Source organism: Sorex araneus, chromosome 1 (genome assembly GCF_027595985.1).
Source record: "Sorex araneus isolate mSorAra2 chromosome 1, mSorAra2.pri, whole genome shotgun sequence".
NCBI lineage: Eukaryota > Metazoa > Chordata > Mammalia > Eulipotyphla > Soricidae > Sorex > Sorex araneus.
In genome coordinates this window covers 406770018-406790373 of record NC_073302.1, presented here as the reverse complement: position 1 = coordinate 406790373, position 20356 = coordinate 406770018, and the positions used below count along the sequence as shown (strand labels likewise).

Genomic DNA, 20356 nt, shown 5'->3' with positions numbered 1-20356 from the left:
AACCTTAAATTATGTCTCCATCCCCTGGAAAGAAACTGTTAATTGCAATAGTGGTCAAGGGGAATTTTTTATCTTTATTTGCAATAGTACATTGTTTCCAAAGACTCTGAAATGAGTAGAAATTTTAAAATGAAAAATAACAAAGATTTTGTTAAGTAGAACTTAGGAAGAAAACTTCAATCTGAAGGCAAAAGGAAAATAATTTTAAAGACAAAAGCAGAAAATGGAGTTACTGCAATCTGAATGCTAAATGCTATCAAATTAGAATACAAATGTGATTCTTAGGTCAAAGCATAAATTCACATTTTAAAATGCCAGCTTTTTAAAAAGATAGGGTCTTTGCTGCTCAAGTGTGAGAGCTAGATCAGTGACTTTATTCAATTCAATCTTGATTTTATAAGGCCTACAAAGAACTTCTTAAAGATAGGGAAATAACACTAAAATGCTGGGTTTAGCAATTACTAGCACTCTCCCCCAACCCGACACCCAGAACTCCGTAAAGATGTAATACTGAAGAGTTATGAACCAAAACAAAAAGTTTGAAAAACAAATGCTTTTATTAGTAGCACTACCAAATATTTTAGTTGACTTAACTCTCTCTCCCCTTTAAGCCTAATAGATCAAATACTGTTTTATTTGATCATGCATATATTAAATACCCTCTTTGTTTCTAGGATACAATTTAACAGATTAGTTACAAACCTGTGAAGCAAATTAAGTCCACTCATCAGATGATAGTTATGTTAGAGCATAGTTATGTCAAAAAGCAAAGTATAATAATTTGATGGCTGACTTAAGAATAAAAACTATTTTTGTTGGAGGTACTTGTGACCTGTTGCCATGCACTTATAATGTAGGTCTTTATCAAAAATTTTATGAGACAGGACCATATGGCTTTTTTCCAAAAAGGTGTTTTAAAGATCCTCTTCTAGTATCCTCTTGAAAATGACTATAACAAAGTTCAACTACCTTGTCCATTATTTTAGTGATATTTATCAGTATTTACATAATTTTGAGAAATAATTTTGAGAAAGTGGTTTTTACAGGGCAAAACTTATATAACATCATTTTATGGTATCTGCAAACTTTTGTACTATACGCTGAACAAGCATGCCACTAAAGAAATATATGCAACTTCTAATTATAATCTTTTAAAAAGTATCTAATTTTACTGTAAAGGTTGAATTAACATAAATATGAACATCCTACATTCTCCCAAATATGTCACGGCTAGGTAAAAATTCATTTAGGCAAAAATAGTATTTATGCTTCCATTTTATTGTTTTTAAGAATTAAACTGCCACCTCAGTAGTCTTAAGAGCAATATAATGAAACATACATACATTTAATTTAGACTTAAGTCCATCATAGCTTCAAAGGCTTCCCTGAAAAAAGGCTGGGATTCACATCTTTTTTCCTTAAGGAAAGAAACACTAACAGTAATTCTGTAATCTTCTACCCACCCACCCGCATTCAAATAATAACTGGATGAATTCAAGTCTAACACCATTTAAAGTTTATCTGCTACAACACAATAACTGATCTGCCTTCCTTTGTTATTTCTTAAACCTAACCAAAAATAAGTCATTTTTTAAAAAGCCTAAAAATTCTTTACATGTGGAATTTTACCATGATTTTTCTTTTTGTCCAATATATAGGCTAAGTGGTGTCACATAACCTTCAACTATAGTGAGTTTCAGTTAAGAAAAAAACAAAAAACAAAAAGAAGGAGAGCTCTTCAGTGTTTACAAGCTCAAAAGTAAATTTGGCTATTTTTTTTAATTATACGAAAGAATGGTATTGAATTTTCAACAGTAATATTTTAACAGCTCCTTAAAAGGGCGTGAAAGGGAATCAAGTTTGCACCAGTCCAAGTACCTACAGTAATATGATAGAAGCACTCATCACCAATATTTCACACTATTTCACTCCCATGCTCTAATACAAGAATTTCTCACTAGAAGTATTGCATTACTTAAACTGCTAGGTGTGAGAAAAAACCAAAACTTTAAAAAAGATGTGTCAGTTGCTTTTGGCTGTGAAGGGAGAAATGGCCATTTCTAACTTCAACTCTTAAGTTCATAGATGACTCTGTATGTCATTATCTAAGATGATAAACTGTTCTGCCTGTACCTAACAGAATAAAATGGTGAATTAGCAATCTGTTAAACCTTTGTTAAAAAGAAGTATTATAAATTTATACACTACAAACTATTTCATAAATGATATCTGCATACTACACACTTCATGTTTATATTATGCACCATTTTAGAGGAGAGGAAATACTTCACAGGGGTTTATTCAAAGGATATATAATAATATCCCCCAAATATTAATTTATACATGAGTTCTGTATAAACTGTAAGTGGTCATCTTAGTTGGACAGTAACAAGCCCCTATAATGCAAAAGCTGACTCTAAAGGCACCTTACAAAGCACTGAAATTCACAATTTAGTCATTATACTTCTCTTCTTCAATTTAAAATATCTGATAATCTTCACTGTTGACTCCATGTTAAAATAATCCAAGTTTTAGACTTCTTAACCAATAAAAGGAATGAGAAATAATTAGAATTTTTAAAGATAACGGCCAATAAGCAAAAAACAAGTACAGGATCAAACTCTACTATGAAATGAAGAATTCCACAGTCTACTTAAGCTTAATACAACGAGCGAAGTAGAGCACACTTCATGTATAACACCAAATTGTTCTAATAAAATGTTATTTATGATTAATAAGTGTGGTGCATCAGGAAATGCTATCCATTCAGTAAAAAAAGCATTAATTAGTAACAGTACTTCCCAAAAGCTTGGAGACTGTAGAGTCAAATACTTTGGCCACATCTTCCAAATAATTAGTAATACCTTTAACATTACAAACATAAGTGTCTTAGTACCGGAATTCCAATGTATTTTGGTGCTCCTGAGGCTGCCTATGTATAAAGGCATCCAAGTGAAGTGCATTATATGCTTAATATACCTCAAAATTTCAGTGCCTAAAATGTGAAAAAATTCTCTACCATTTAACAGTCTGCCTTACAGTAAAATCTAACAGATTTTTACTTTTAGGGTTTTATTGTAACTTTGGGAAATTAGTGGTAAAACATGTTTTAAAAAACAGTGGCTGCACTTAAATTCACATAAAAATAGCATTTGTACAACCATACTGAAATTTAATCCTTTTACACAGGTTAACAAAATTATCACAAGAAAAACTAAACATTGGGTTTAACAAAAATGATACTTTGGAAACTGGAACAATGAGATTTTTCTTCAAAAAAAAATTTTTTTTTTTACAAATGGTTGCCTCTGGGTCATTTTACCACATTAGGGGAATAAAGTTGTTAAAATATAGCTGTGCTCAAGTGAGTCACTTCTCTGCACTATGTATAGTACTCAAAATCAATTCTAAAGTGAAGATTTAAAACCATTTTTAAGAGACAAGACCCTATGTGTTTTACAGTTACCTCAGTAAGGGTGCTTTTTTCCTTCCCCAGTCAAAGCTTAAAAGATTGACTATACACAAGTTCTTCCCCTTAACATATCTTCAGTTCAAAATACTATTATCATTGGTAATATGGTCTATATCTTGTCTGATCTGGATGATGTGGTCCAGGAAGTGGGGTCTGAGAAGGTGGACCCTGCATTCGTGGTGGAGGTGGTGGCCCTCTTGGTGCAGGCCATATACCAGGACTCATTCCCCCTGGTTGTGTAAATGGAGGGCTCAAAGTTCCTTGATCTTCAGTGAACTGGGGCAAAGAGTTAGGATTATAATGGTGAGGAGGGGGTGCAGTTACAGGTGGACCAGCATGTTGAGGTGGGGGAGGTCCTGGAGGAGGATGGTTCATATAAGGTGGCATCTGGGCAATAATATGTCCAGGGGGAGGGGTTATTGGTGGTGGAGCAGAGGTCATTGGTGGAGGTGGTGCTTGGCTATAAACCAAGTGAGGCGTACCTGCAGCCTGGGGAGGATGTGGCATTGGATGGCTTATTGGTGGAGGTGGTGGTGGGGGTGGTGCATAATGTTGCTGTGGAGGCATAATATGATGCGGGTGCGATACCACTGGTTGACCCTGATATTCAGGATGATGGTGAGCAGGTGCTGGGGCAGGAGGTGGTGGTTCTCTAGCACCTGAATTTGAGTCATCCTGAATAGGGACAGTTATTAAATTGCTGTGTTTTCTTGTTGAAATACGAAAGGTTTCCTGACTGACCGAACGAGGTGGAGGTGGAGCCATAGACAATTCTGCTGGAGGAGCACGGATATCCTCATGTGGCTGATTATAGTGCTCATGTGGCACATGCTGCAAAGGAGGTGGTGGCATCATGATGTGCTGCTTTGGTGGAATATGGCTCATATGGTGCTTGTCTGGCGGCATTATAAAACGATCAGGGATTTCAGTTGGTGGTGGGGCAATAGGAGGATGAACAGTTTCAAGTGAAGGACGCGAAACAGGTTTTCCAGCTCTCATATGGCGGTGGTTGATATGAGCCTGTAAGTCTCTCTGAGATAAGTATGTTCTCTTGCACCCTTGAACAATGCTACACATGAAGAGAGAACCTCGTGTACACTGCTCAATTCGCTGCACTGGATCACTACAGCTAAATTAAGAGGGGAAAAAAATTGGTTTATTAAAAACAGACTACAAAAGTAGTGTATTAAATTACTACTTAAAATAAGAATACTTGAAAATCACACTTAATTGCAAACATATGCTTATATAATCAAGTGTTAGTTACAAACTACTATAGAAAAATTCATATTAATAAAAGCTCACATTAAGTGTTAGACTTTCATCCCTTCCCACTTTGTTGTAGCCCTACAATTAAGCAGTGGCATTTTCAACCTCAGAAATTCTCACACCCCCAATCTCAGAATTCTTAACACAAGAAAAAACTGTCTTTGAAACGCTTTCAGAAAAGGCTTTTTATTCCTAAAGAACTTCTCTGACCTTCTAAAATACAGATACATTTTGCAAAAGAATTTGCAAAAGATTCCAGGACAATCCAAAGGATCTATCACAATCAAGAATTCAAGCTTGTACACAGCAATAAGTATTTGCTGAACAAATAATACTAAGTAGAAGATAACAGTGGAAGTTATTACAAGAACTAAACATGAATGAGACCAACCTAATTCTTGTATTAAACAATATAAAGAATTTCAATTCAAGACACTATCAAAAGTTCTTAAAGGAATCTTTCTGAATTGTCATATAAATTTACTCAAAAAAAAGTATCACACAACAGATGAATCCATGCTACCAGCTGATTAGACCATTCCATTTAAATAGTTTTGTTGATTTGGATATCACTATTTTCCTAGAAATGATTAATGGTCTGAATAGAAATAAACGCTCTTCAACTGTTAGTATAGGGGCCACAGTGATAGTCCAAAAGGTAGGGCACTTGCATTGCATGCGGCACACCCAGGTTCAATTCCTGACATCCCATATGGTCCTATGCCCACCAAGAATGATCCCTGAGTGCAGAGCCAGGAGTGAGTCCTGAGCACCACTGTGTATGGCCAAAAACCAAAAAATAAATAAAACCTACAGTATGAAAACTTCAAACCAACTTTGGCAGTTATTTTATGTAGGAAAATACTATCTTAATAGTCTACTTCCTTTAAATTCTTTCCAAAGACAAAAAACGGTGTTGTTCTACCTTATGTTAAATAGTCTGTTAGGTCTAATAATATTCCCAGTGTACTCTCTCATTTCCACTTTACTTTCAGTCATGTAACTGAGTTAGTTGGTAACCTTGAGCTATTTCTCTAGCTCTGAATATGCTTTTAATTTCCTAAAATTTCTAAATTAAAACTCTAGGGAGGGAATATTCTTAAACTCACAATAAACTTGACAATCAGTTATTCAAGTCTAATAAAAATATGCAAAGAAAACCAGTAATTTATTTTTTGTCAATGAAATCAACCCTTTCTAGTGATGACAATATTCCTATACCATAAAAGTAAATCATCATTTATACCACCCATAGCTTTATTAATACCAGTAGTGCAAATTTTGGGAGAGATTCGGATACAAGCTATAAAGAATATAAAAAATCTACTTTTAGGAATTTTCTAGGCTCTGTTAAAAATTCTAAATTGATATAAAAATTTGTTTTATTCTCGATTCTTCAAGACTATCATCAAATGGGTCAAAACAAACCAAACCACTAGTTCTTCATAACTGAGTTTATGCCATGGTAGTGCTTTAAGATATATTTAAGACATGACAATCATCTGAAGAAGGTACAAAGTAGAAGATTCTTTGTACTTACACAGTACTGACTATATACTATGTAACTCATTACTACCTGTATACATAGTACCTAACATATAGTATGCACACATAAGTATATACTTAGATACAGACATTTGCTCATAACAAAACTAGGGAAGTAGATACTAATACCCCATTTTATTAATGAATAAAACAGCCTCAGGCACACAACTGATAAAGGACAGAACAGAGATCTAAATCCAAGAACTCCTGGGCAGGAACAAAGAAATACTTAAACTGCTTTTGTGGGGGGGTGGGGGTGGGAGGGGAGGAGGAAGGAAGGGAGGTTGGGGGAAGCAGCATGCCTGGAAATACTCAGGGCTTACTCCTAAATTCTATGCCTAGGGATCACTCCTGGTGGTGCTCAGGTAACCACAGAGAATGCTTGGGATCAAACCAGGTCGGCTGCATGCAAGGCAAGTGCCCTACCCACTACACTACTGCATGTGATGTCAATCTTATGATAATAAACATATTTTAGACATTTTGGCCAATTAAAATTAACGAATATTAAAGCTGGGAGTGTGGTTTAGTGGGAGCACACCTGCCTTGCATGTATGAGGTCCCGGTTTGATCCATAGTACTACAAAAAATATAAAAAGACAAACTAGTCCTATCTCAAGGAAAACATTACAAGTCAATTCTGGGCTTTCAGAGATTAGTCATGCCTCCTACAACTGATGTATACTCTGACCCTAACACAAACTTTAAATCTACCAAGAACTTTAAAACATAATGATCTTGGGGCTGGAGTGATAGCACAGTGGGTAGGGCGTTTGCCTTGCACGCAGCCGACCCAGGTTCGAATCCCAGCATCCCATATGGTCCCCTGAGCACCGCCAGGGGTGATTCCTGAGTGCATGAGCCAGGAGTGAGCCCTGTGCATAGCCGAGTGTGACCCAAAAAGGAAAAAAAAAAAAAAAAAAAAAAAAACCATAATGATCTTACCCTGGACACATCTTATCTCCCTTTTTTTCATGTAATATAGCACAGTCGTAGCAAAAAACATGTTTGCATGGAATCTGTGAACAGAGATATAATTAGGCATAATAAAACTTAAAATATTCCCATAAGACAAAAAGTACAATGCAGTAGGTATAGAAGGTACTTGGGAAACTATTGCTACAGCAAATATTTATGAAATATTATATGAAAGCAACAGTTAAATACTTTCAGTCACAAAGTCCTTTAAGAATGTGACAGAAAACTCGCCCTTTCCTCCCAAACACACACATCTGCTTACACTTTTTGGAGGAATTAAACCCTATAATCTTCATCCAAGGTTTCTGCAGGTTAATAGCTCCTGAAGAAACTGGCAACTGAACTTAATCTTATGTTCTTCTTAAAACTATGCAAACAGTGGAAAAAAAAACAAGTATTTCCTATACCTACTGCAAGGCACACTTACCCCAAAAATCTGAAATAAAACTTAAAATCAGGAAAAAGTAGTACGTTACATCACTTTAAAACCCACACCCTATTACTGTTATTTACTGTTTACTGTTATTACTGTTATATAGCAACAAGTGCACAATCTATGCCCCCTACTATGACAGATGTTGATTTAATTGCTCACAAACACAAACATAAAACTAAATTTTAAAGGTTAGTATTACTATTTGATTTTAATTTCAATGGCTACAATTTCTCATAATCTTGGGGTTTTCTGTAGAGTGGATAGGAGGTTTGGAGTCATATAAACCTGATGGTGCTCAGGGATAACTCCTGGCCATTTGCTCAGGGGACCATGTACAGTATTCACAGACCATGTACAGTGGGGGAGTTTGATCACATGCAAGGCAAATGCCAGAACCCTTGCAATTCTCTTCAACCCCTGAACTAAAAATTGTAACCTTGTGACAAGAGATAGTGCAGGGTTTAAAGGGGTTTTTTTTGGGGGGGGAAGGGGCACATGGTACTGAACTGGGTCGAATCTCTGGTACTACATATGATCTCCTGAGCACCTCTAGGAGTGACATCTGATCATCGCCAGGTACAGTCCCAAACCCCCACCCTATCATAAAATAAAAACAGAACTCAATATAAATAACAAACTTCAAATTAAAAAAATCTTTAATCATTTATGTGCATGTAGGTGTCACCAGCTCCACACTTCAAAAAAAGGATACAATCAACCAACCTCCCATTTGTGGGATATAAAGAAATATAGTAACGGTATAACAAACGGTCACAGTCATTGTAACTGGAGATTTGTCTATAGAACTAAACTTATGGAGCCAGAGCAATAGTACAGTCAAGAGGGCAGTTGACTTACATGTGGCCAACCTGGATTTGACCCCTGGCACCCCGTATGGTTCCAAGAACCTCCAGGTGTGATTTCTGAGTGCAGAATCAGGAGTAACCCTTGAGTATTGCCAAGTGTGGCCCCAGAACAAAACTCAACCAAACCCAAAATAATAAATAACCAAGAACAAAGTTTACATGGAAAGAAAAGTGGCTGTGACATCTTAGGACACAACACTGGTGGAGGAAAGCGGGTAGTCTTGTGATGGATGTGGCATCAGAATATGTATGCATAAAGAGTATACTTAATAATATTGTAAATCCCAGCTCCTCAGTAAGGGAAAATATATTTATGATTAATAAAATATCCCCCAAGAAATTTAGTTTTCAGAAGCTAGTTTTCTTAATCTATAAGTAATTCAAGAATTTACAATTTTACTAAGTTTATATTATCTCAAAATTTTCCTATTTCAGACTTATTTTAAATGCCACAACTGTCATCAAATAACAAAAATTAAAACTACTTAAAATTTCAAAATTCTACCTCTATGCAAATATTTACATTTACAAAAACAGAACTGTTATACTTACCATTCGCCCATAGATTTTAATAGGCAATCCACATTTGTCACAGAAATGAACTGGTGTATCATCCTTTTCACCTAAGATGTTTATCTGTTGAAATGACATAATAAAAAATATTTTTTGTTTAAACATTCCTTAAAAAATACAACTATAATGTAATATACATCTATAATGTATTACAACATACTATTATTAAGGTTGATAAAAAAAAAATTAGATTCATGATTTCTTGGCATAGTATTCCCACATATGCCACACCATTAACTATGCCATCATTTTTTAGCTTTTTCTTCTGTCAGTGATTACTGACTATTTCACTTTTCTGAATTTGAATTTAAATTCAAATTATTTTTGAAAAGAGGGCATTAATAAGCATTTGTGTGCTAAAAGGCATAGATACAATAAAACTTCATACTATTCTTTAGTATTCTGTAATATTCTGATAACATTTTTAAATATTTGTTTTAAGAAAGTATTTTAGTTTGAATTATACCTGAAAATCCCAAAAAAGATGTCCAGGAAATCTTCTCTGATTTCCAAACAGCTCACTCCCTTTACAGTCATACCGTTCTTCTTCATTATAATCAAATCCTTCTGGGGGAAAAATCATTATTACTTTTCAAATTTTAAACTTTACTTAGAAAATATATGTACATGGCAAAATATGCGTATTTGCTAAAGAGCCCATAAATATCTTTCAGAATTTTTTTTTTATGACAAGATAAGCAAAATTAAAAATAGGCTAGAAGGGATCTTGGTAATCAACTAGTCCAACTCTTGTCATAATTTTTAGAGTACTGCAGCATGGAAACCAATACATAGAAGATTAGTGGCAAAGCCAGGAATGGACTTTAGATCTCTTTGTTGATATTCAAGTACTTAATAATTCACCAGATTATCTCTAGTATAAAACTTTTAATTATCATCATGCCTTTTGCAAATTTTTGAAATAATGACCTTAGTCAGATTAGATAACTAATCTATCGATGCAAGCAGTTGTTACAAGAGGCTGATTTTATTGTCAAAAAGATATAATAATGAGAACAAAGAATTTGGCGGGATTTAAATCAGGTATCCTTTGCTTTAGCTTTAAACTGATCCTTATTTTATAAAGGTCAAGATATTCAAACTTCAACCTTTCAATTAAAACTACTCCCTGGTTAATCAAAGAATGGACATGATATATCTATTTTCTAAGTATCTTCTTGTAAACTATATGTCAGTATCAATAAACTTAAGACAATATGAAGATCAAATGAACTCAATTTTCCATAAACTATATTAAAAACTGAAGTAATCCTTTCATCTCATACAACAGAACAGAAAAACCAATGGACAGTTTAATGGAGATTCTAGGTCGAATCCAATTACCTATAGTAAAGCTGAGAAGACAAATATATCCCTCCAAGGTGCCAGGCTTCTCATGATTCTTTTGGCCCTAGAACTGGGTAAACAGAGTAGCCAAAGCACAGAAGTTTTATCTTTACCCACACAGCTAAAATTCAGCACCTGTGTAAGGACAGGGACAGACACAGACACGCACACCCACAGAGCAATGCAAGAATTTTTAAAAATGCAACAGACATTCAAGTGTACTCATTATTTCCAGCACAATATAAAGTTTTAAAAAATGTTCTTACATGTTACATGTGATTTTTGGAATCTAGTGGAACCTAAGCTCTTTAATGGCCCGTTTACAGCTTATAAAAACTGGTGTTTTCTAAAATTCAAAGTAAGAAAAATTAATTTTCTTATTTATATGAAACTGAGGAAACGGTTTTCTGGTGATTTTTGGTTGTTGTTTTGGGTTGCACCTGGCAGTGCTCAGGGCTCACCTCTAGCAGAGGCTTGAGAAACCATATGAAGTACAGTGAATCAAAGGAGGGTCAGTTGTGTACAAGGTAAGTGCCTAACCACCTGTATTATCTCTCCAGCCCCCAGAAAACTGTTGGAATTCAGCAGCAGCCATGGAAATCAGAAGTCAATGCTCACTTTTCATAGTAGTATATCTATCATTAGATTATTTGTACATACAAATTAACATACTACCACACAAAACTGTATTTTCATCATTACCTAAAGAAAAAAAATGTTTTAAACCTGTCACACCCAAATGATAAATAAAAACAATGTAGTATTCAAGGATAATCTTCAACCTCAGTTTGATCTGTTAAAAAAAAAAAACAAACAGAACATTCCCCCTAGACTGTTATAACCTTGCAGATGGGTATACCTGAGGAGAAAACTACAGAATAAGGATTTTAGCTTTTGTGTACTGTTTACATCATTACACCAAAAATTTGGGCATTTATTACACAAATTACCTTCATATTGGAAAATTAACTTTGAATAATTAAAAATCATTCAAAAAAGCAAGTCAAATCTTAGTACCCCAATTACAGCAAGTACAGCAGATAACCTTACATTGCTGCCACTGCTACAATTTTTATTTGACACCAAATACACTTGTAATTTGATTAGGTTTTTGTTTTGGTGCCAGGATTGAATCCAGGGCATCATACATGTGAGGTATCCATTCTACCCACACAAATATACTTATTTTTTAATTTTACTTTTATAAAGTTTTTCACGATTTACTACATTCAATATTCCAATACCAATCCCACCAACATTATTTCGTTACCAACCACCACCCAATCCTGCCCCAATAGCAGGCCCTAAATGATTTATTTTGTAGGCTTGTTATGATTAATTCACTGAAAATGATCAAAAAATTTCCTTAGAAGGCCACACAAATATATTTAAACAGTGACAATAATCCTACAATAAAACAAACCATAATAATATTCTACACACAGACAAAAATATTTATACAGCCTTTATTTTATGATAGGGTGAGATTCTTATTCAGAAAGATAAGACATTATTCAACATTGGGACAAGCAGTTGTTTCAGAGAAAAATAAATAAAAGCAGACTACTTTTTTTTGTAACTAGATATATAGTCATAAAAATGTTCCATAAGGCCAAATTACTCAATGGTTTTAGGTTGTGGTCTCCGGAAGTTAGTCTACTATGCCATTCTAGAGGAAAAAGTCAAAAATAATGGAATGTAAATAAATGGAATAGCTTATTTCCAATAAAACTTTATTTACAACAACAGGGTTAGATTTGGCCAATAAGCCCTACCTTTCTGACCCTATGCTACAGGGCAAGATGGGAAAACGTTTGCACTCAAAAAAAGATACGAGAGTTATAAAACCTAGACAAGGTAACAAAAATAAATCAAAAATACCCAAGGCATGTGAGCACATTGAATCCTTAAGTTTCTTTTGAATAATTATATAAAATTAAAAGATAAGGAATATATACAATTATGACAAAGGGCCAACTATATCAACGAACAAACAATTGTAAAAATCAAGAAGTAGGCCAGGGAGGTAGCCCAATGGGCTAGAGTATGCTTTTCTTGGTCTAGATGTAGAGGCTGATCCCCTACACTGTATGGTTCCTCAAGCACTGCCAGGAGTGGCCCTGATGGCCCTTAGGCATTAGCACTTAAAACACCTATCACCTATTTTCTAAATGTGGTGCGTGTGAACATTTAGCTAAGGCAAAATCTCAAAGGCACATTATTTTTCAGAAAAGGGAGCAGTTAACAACATGAAGTAAGAAATTACAAAAATGTTTCCAGAGGGGTTGGGGAGAATAGGGTTAAAGCAATGCTTTGCAAGTGGGAGCCCCAGGTTCACCTTCACCCCCCAGCACTGCATGGTTCCCTAGGCATGCTCAAGAGTGGCCATGTACCATCAGGTGGCCCAAAATCTGAATATTAAAAAGTGCCAACAGAGATTATCTCTGGGGAGATGAACTGTTGGGATAAACGGAAATATTTTGTTATGCTTTTTTTAAATAGGAGTGTTACTTTTAATGAGGTACTAGCCCAAATCAAAAGTAACTGTAAAGGCAAAGAAAAATTTAATAAGTCAAAAAAGTATGAAAGATTAAAGGTAGCTAGCTATAAGATCATATAGACTGTAGATTCAGATACAGCAGGACTTTTGAACCTGTTAATTTAAACAAATTACCTTCATCACCAGGTGGAGCCTTTGCAGGCATCCTGTTTATAGTCCTTTGAGTTCGAGGCGCAGCCTTGGCTTTGTTCCCTTGCTTGGAGATGAGCTTTATAGGAATTCGTCTTCGCACATCAAGACCACCCAACGATCCAGAACTATTAGTGCCTTGTAACTCATTGTCTGCATTAGGGGAAAAAATGTAATTTACTTTAGTCTTTTCTTCTCAAAGATTACTTTGCTCCTGATATTAAAGTAACTTACCAACATTATCAAAAATTCAAGGTCTGGATCACAACTTTATAAACATTATTGGATAGATGTTTAATTGACACTTGTCTCGAGTGAAATACCTAAAGTAATATTTTGAGACAGAATATTTAAAGCGTTGATAAAAGGGGCCTGAGAGATGGTAGAGCAAAGTATTTGCATTGCATGCAACTGACCCTGGTTCAAATTGGGCACCATATAAGGTCTTCTGAGCCTAAACAGGAGCACCTCTAGAGCACAGAGCCAAGTAGCAAGCCCTGAGCATTGCCAGTTGTGGTCCAAAAACAAAACAGTAAAACAGTAAAACAAAAAGTCGATAATAGTTATACGACTCTTCCCTTTGATGTGGACAATAAAAATTTCCAAAGAATTCCAAAGGGCTTTAAAGAGACATAAAACACTTCATAAAACCAAGATAAGAACCTATCTTAAATTATGAGATTCTGAAAAACAAAAGGAACAAGAAAAAAGAAACCACCCCTATTTCTACAAACATATGAAGTGCATATTAAATAAATTTATCAACTGTATCTCTGTCCTCAATAAAATGGAAATACCAGAAATGACAGAATTATCTGGAATCTGCAGTTTTCTGTGTTTAGGAGTCATTCCTGGTGGAGCATGGATTACCATATAAGGTGCTAGAGATCCAATCTGGGTCAGTGTACAAGGAAAGCACCTTACCTGCTATTATCTCTCCAACTCCTGAAGTTCATTTTTTAAAGGATGAATATTCCCGTAAGAATAAAAGGTTTTTTAATAAAGCATTTGGGAATGTAGTAACATTAGTTTAGTAGAGCATGCAATATGTATGTGTTGAAACACTTCTAGATATACATGACTGAATTCTTAGTACTGTAATAAAAAATTCAAAAGAATGTGTGTCTATACTTCATTTATTCTACATAACTGATACTTAAATCCTTGTTATAAAACAGATTAACTCACATGTCAAGAATAATGACATCCTTTTGAGTTTAAAACTGGCCTTTCCTGAGGTATATGAAAATACAATACATGAAATATTACTGTTTACCTAATAAAAATAGAAATAAAAGAAAAAGCTAATAAACTGATTTTTAAAATACTGATGTTTTACCCCACTCATTTTATCTTAAGGACTTCTGCATGGTATTCAAGAGACACAAGGTCCCTCCCGGTGATACTAGGGAGCATGTGGTGTTGGGGATCAACCAGAGGTTGGTCACTCACAAGACATGTGCCTCAACCCATTATCACTCCAGTCTCTAAAACAGGTTTTAAACAAAACAAGCTTCTGAAGAAAAATTAATTGTCTTTGCTGAAGATAATGCAACTAATATTAAAAGTTAAACTGTCCACATTAAATTCAGTAATGATGAATTTGAAGGTAGTAACTTCCTCTGTTGCTACTAGGATTAGACACATGCTAAATTCACATTTACTTACTCTTTCTGAACAATATATAAAACAAAATTGAAAATAGGCCCTTAAGACCCAAATTCTACTATTAATTTTATAATAGCTAATTCTCAAAATAAAAAAAAAATCACAGAAAAGGTAGCTGGATTGCTACAATCTTGAGCTATCTAACTTGGTCAATTTTTAACATTTCATTAAACATATTTGCTCGTATATGGTAATTTTTTCCCCCCTCAAAGGATATTCGAAAATTTTCCAAAGCCCAAAACAAACCAAAAGAACAAGTTGCTTCAGGGCAGTTACCATTCAATACTGTTCAGGAATTAAATGGGCTCCTCAGCTTTACCTTTGTGAATGATCAAAATATCCTCACTTTATTACTCTAAGTCCCTTCCATATTAACCCTGAACACTTGAGCTTATGCTACCTGTGTAACCTAATACCATCTTTAGGAGCCAGCTATCTCTTAACTCTTGGCTATCTTGCCTTAGATTCCAAGTTCATAAACAAAGTCCACCATTTAATAGAGGTACCATCCAGCTTTGGTCTTGAGGTTTTGGTTAAGAATCAGGACATAAAGCACAACTTCCTTTTGAATATGTGTATTAAAGACAAAAAGCTCTCAACAACAAAATTCCTTGCATATGACACAAAAAAAGGAGAACGAAAATTAACAGGTCATTTATGTCAAATTCACTAAAAAAAAAAAGTAGCACACTCATACTAATTTCTTGATTATTTTTCTTCTACGTCACACATGCGAGGCAAATGCTCCACTACAGATTTTGAATTAAAGTAGCCAAAAAAAGTTTACAAAGTTTAAGTTACAGTTACAGTTAAGTGCTAATTTTTAGAATGGAAAAAAAACCCTGTGTTCAGGGTTTCTTGGGAGTTATTTAAGGCAAAGTTCTATTAACACTACAGATAACCTTCATTTTATGTATGATCATTTCAATACAAGCATAAAATCATTTCTGTGTAATATCTGAGGACTGCCAGTTTCCACAAGAAAGAGCCTTGCGCAATCCTGATACTAAAATAATTCACTTATGCCATTATGATGTCTTCAATTATAAGGTTCTCTAGCATCTTCTCACTTTCTGATGATTTTAATCTGTGATTTAAATAGGTTCCAAATTCAGGGGCCAGGGTGGTAGTAGAGTGTAAGGCGCTTGCTCTGCATGCGGCCAACCTGGCATCCTATACAGACCCAAATCCAGGAATGAGCCAGGAGTAATCCCTGAACACCACTGTGCCCGAGAAACAAAAGAAAGGAAAAAAAGTTAAAAAAAAAAAATTTTAAAAACGAGGGGCCGGAGCGATAGCACAGCGGGTAGGGCGTTTGCCTTGCACGCGGCCGACCCGGCATCCCATATGGTCCCCCAAGTACCGCTAGGAGTGATTCCTGAGTGCAGAGCCAGGAGTAACCCCTGAGCATTGCTGGGTGTGACCCAAAAAAAAAAAAAATTTAAAAACGGGAGGGTCCAAATTCACACTTATGAATTTCATGAAAATCTCTTTTGTAGAGTTTTTCATTAATGTACAGCACCTTCTACTGTTTCACTTGCAACACCAAAACGAAGCTTCTCTAAGCAGAAGGGATATCTGAGAAGGAATTTACAATTTAAGTAGTGAGCTCATTACCTAGTATTTTCATGTCAAGATGGGTTTTAAGAAATTTTTTTAAAAATATATTTTTGGTTTTTGGGCCATTACCATCGATGCTCAGGTGCTAGGTCTGGTTCTACACTCAAGAATTTTCTTATTCCTGGCAGTGCTCAGGAATCATGGGATGCCAGGGATGGAAACCCATGTCAGCCATATGCAAGGCAAGTGCCTACATGCTGTATTATCTCTGTCCCCTATGAAACTATTTTGAAAAACCCACCCATTTACTCTAACGTCCTCTAAACTGTTGAAAGTGATTTGCTTCCCAAACCCAGAAGAATCATATGGTATTTGATTCATAAGAATCATAAGAATCATATAGCACTAAATGTTACCCACTTTAAAATAATAAACCCCTGCATAAATTATATATAATTTCCAAACACTAGACTAGTTCTGGGCACTCTTCTGTATTCTTTTCCTTAAAGGATTCTCATCTGCCCTTTTGCCCTAAAACTTTATATTGTACTAAATATGCCTTTCAATCCAGATCTTCCTCAGATTGCTATTTGACATTGCTCCTTGTTATGTCTGACACACATTCACACTGAGGAATTCCAATATCCAGTAGCAAATTCATCTCATTTCTACACCTTAATTTTTACTTAGGGACCACGATTTACAATATGGTTGATGAGATCCAGGCAATGTTCCAACTCTACATCCACCATCAGAGTAAGCATCCCTTCATCAATGTCTCAAGCAAGTCCCCTTAGTGCATTCATTAAAAAAAAAAAAAGTATAATAGTTTGAGACAAATGCTTATATTGGTGCAAACAGTGACATCACCTCAACCCCAGGAAAACACCAAAGACCCTTGATTTTATATATAATTTCCAGTGCACCTCTTCCTTTCTCCCACCCACTCATCCCTTGGCATTCTCAGTTCTGTAATCCAGGAACATGGGCTTGTTAACTATCTATTCCCTTGTTCCGTTTCTCCAACGCAGCACAGATGAGTGAGATTACCTGTATTTATCATTCTCCCTGAAACTTGTTTCACTTAACATGATGCCCTCCAGTTCCATCAAGTTACAGAAAACTGGAGCTGGAGAGATAGCACAGCGGGTAGGGTGTTTGCCTTGCACGCGGCCGACCCGGGGTTCAAATCCCAGCATCCCATATGGTCCCCTGAGCATGGCCAGGGGTAATTCCTGAGTGCAAAGCCAGGAGTAACCCCTGTGCATCGCCGGGTGTGACCCAAAAAGCAAAAAAAAAAAAAAAAAAGTTACAGAAAACTGCAGGATTTAATTGTTTTCTTACGGCTATGTAGTATTCCATTGTGTACATATACAAGTACTTTTTCTACTCAACTGCCACAGAACATTTGGGTTGTTTTCAAATTCCGGCTTTTGTCCTAAGCTTGTCAATGAACAGAGGTGTCCATTTATCTTTTTGAGTATTTTTGTGATTGGGGCACATTTGCCAGGAGTGTAGAAACTGGATCACGTGGAAACTTAATTTTTTCACAAATCTATTTTTCACTAAAAAAAATTTCCCCAAACTCTCGTGAGTTTGGGGAAAAAACAGCAAGGACTATTTTGCCGCTCAAACACAAAACTTAATCTCTCATCTTTCGCTTATGTCATTCCGAACCATCAATGGGTTGGAGTTACATGACAAACGCATTTACTGACTCGATCCACTAAACCTGTTTTCACTAAACCAAACCGCCTTTATTAAGTCTCCTGCATTCACTTCCAACATAGTGGGTTTTCTATTTTCTTTTTTACTTTATTTTTGCCTCCCTCTTACCTTCTTCACAGAACTGCAATGGGATCTCTGTTAGCTGTTGGTTTTTTGTTTGTTTGTTTGTTTAAGTTCCTCGACTTTCAACACTTCACGCTGCACTTAAAATTCAAATCCTTACCTGGGTGGCTTTTCGAGTCTCGCACCACCTTCATTTTTCCAATCCCGTTTGGAGCTCCTTCCCCGGGCTAAGCTGCAGACAACCCTCCTTTTCTCTCCTCTTTTTTTCTACCTCAGACAGCGCCTTTGTTCTGCCTGTCCAACGCTCCTCCTGCACCCGGCAGCGGCGGCTTCCCGTCCTCCCCCTGAGCCGCCCGTAAACTGCCCATCACCTCTCCCGCGCGGGCTTCCCGGGTCCCCTTCTCGGAAGCGTCTTCCCCTAAACCGGCGCCACCCCGCCCCCCTGCCCGCTCCTCTCCGCAGCGCACGGGCGCGCGTGGGGGCTCCCTGCAAGCCAAAGCACGGTCCCGGGTCGCGGGCGCCCGCAACTTGGGACAGGGACAAAGTCACGCAAACGTCCCTCCCGGGGGCGGGGCGCGGGGGGGGGGGGAAGTCGTGCAAACTTCCCGAGCGAGGGCTGACAGATGCGCGCGCGCCGCACTTCCTCCCTGCGAGGGGGTGGGCACTCGCCGAACGGACGCGGCACAGCGCAGAGCTGCAAACAAAACCCCCTCAGAGCGCGCCCCCCACCCGCCCCACACACCGTCCTCCGAGCGCGCGGGGGACCGTCCGAGACGCGGGCGAGGGAGCCGGAACGCGCCGCCTCCCGCCCCCTTCCCCCCCCCACCACACACGCCGACCCCGGGCGCGCCTCCGGCTCTCAGGGACCCGAGCGAACTCCTAGCGCAACTCCGCGCGCGCCGCTGCCGCCGCCTCCCTCCCGCCACCTCCCGCCGGCGAAGGGCCGGGAAGAGTAGAAGCCACCGCCGAAAGCGTCCCGGGAGCGGCGGCGAAGCCCTCCCGGCGCCCGCCCGCCCCGACTCCCCGCACGGGGGCCTGGCACGACGTCCGGCGGGCTGCCGCCGGGAGGACCGAGGAGTGGTGGCCGCGCTCTCCTTCCCCCTCGAGAGCCCGCGCCCGCCCCGGGCGGAGCTCCAGCAGCGGCTGCTGCCGGCCCGGACTGGCGGCGACCCGGCCCCGCACCGGCGGGGTAGGCCGGGAAACCCTAGGCCCTGGCCCGGCGCGGGGGAGAAAAGCCCGTGCGATTTCACCGCCACAAAGCCCCGAGCCGCGGCGCGGGCGTTAACCTCTAGACGCCCCGCCGGGCGGACCCGTCCCCAGCCGGCCCAGGGGGGCACGAACGGGGACCCCCCACAGCCTCCGCCTCCTTACCAGTGTGATCCATGATTCGGCTCGCGGGGCACAGTGGGAGCGGAAGTCAACCGCGCCGGAGTCGCGGGCGGCGCGTGCGCAGCGCCCTGCGGCTCCCGGGAGGCCGGAAGTGCGCCCCGCTCGGCGCTCGGCTCGGGCTTCCTTTTCCCGCGTCCCCTTGCCGGAGTCCGGAGAGTGTGTGTGCGCGCTGGGGTGCGGGGGGGAAAGGAGTCAGGCATAACTCGAGCGGCCGGAGCGAGAGTGAGCCCGCGAAAAGTTTCGGTTGCGGGGTCGTAGAGGCCTCGCTCCTCATGTGCTTTACAAGAAAAGTTGCCCCCTGAACTGCAGGAACGAGACCGGCGGGAACGGAGAGAGGATGGGGGGGCTGAGGAGAAACGCGGTAGGAGCCGAGGCAGGGCGTCACGGCGGGGAGAGACGCGCGCATACACACCGCCCAAGGGGAGGGGGGCGCGCGCGCCCACACACACTCACACGCCCACGGAGCGCGCGCGCCCCTGCCCTCCCCCGCCCCACACACCGCCCACGGAGCGCTGCCTTCTGGGACTTGTAGTGCGCCGGAGCCCAGCAGCCGGCCCGGCCCCAGCGCGCAGGCGCGGCCGTTGGGCTGCGCCCCGCCCCTGCGGGCGGAGTAACGGTCTGGAATCCCTCGGAGGCCGCCGGCGTCGGTCGGCTCCACCCAGTCCCGGCTAAAGTGTAAACACGCGCGCTCGGGAAGGCGTCCCCTCCCCTTAGGGAGGGAGGTTGGCCCCGGGGCTGCGGCAGCCTTGGGAAGCCCCTCCCGCTGGAGAGAA

The 20356-nt window shown here is 39.1% G+C and overlaps 1 protein-coding gene across 4 annotated transcripts; it reads right to left on the bottom strand.

Annotated features, from left to right (window-relative positions):
- Positions 1-1257: 1257 nt before the first annotated feature.
- CBLL1 (Cbl proto-oncogene like 1) lies at positions 1258-19723 on the bottom strand. Of its 4 annotated transcripts, none has more exons than XM_004602105.2 (6): positions 19566-19723; positions 13161-13328; positions 9606-9706; positions 9119-9202; positions 7232-7305; positions 1258-4601 (listed from the first exon to the last, which is right to left on the bottom strand). In XM_004602105.2, the coding sequence occupies exons 1-6, from the start codon at positions 19576-19578 to the stop codon at positions 3566-3568; spliced, it is 1476 nt and encodes a 491-aa protein (XP_004602162.1). In that variant the 5' UTR covers positions 19579-19723; the 3' UTR covers positions 1258-3565. The 4 variants fall into 4 exon arrangements, with proteins under 4 accessions (XP_004602162.1, XP_004602163.1, XP_054992718.1 ...); XM_004602106.2 differs by having other exon boundaries at positions 9606-9703; XM_055136743.1 differs by lacking the exon at positions 19566-19723 and adding an exon at positions 18355-18987.
- Between the last annotated feature and the right edge of the window lie 633 nt (positions 19724-20356).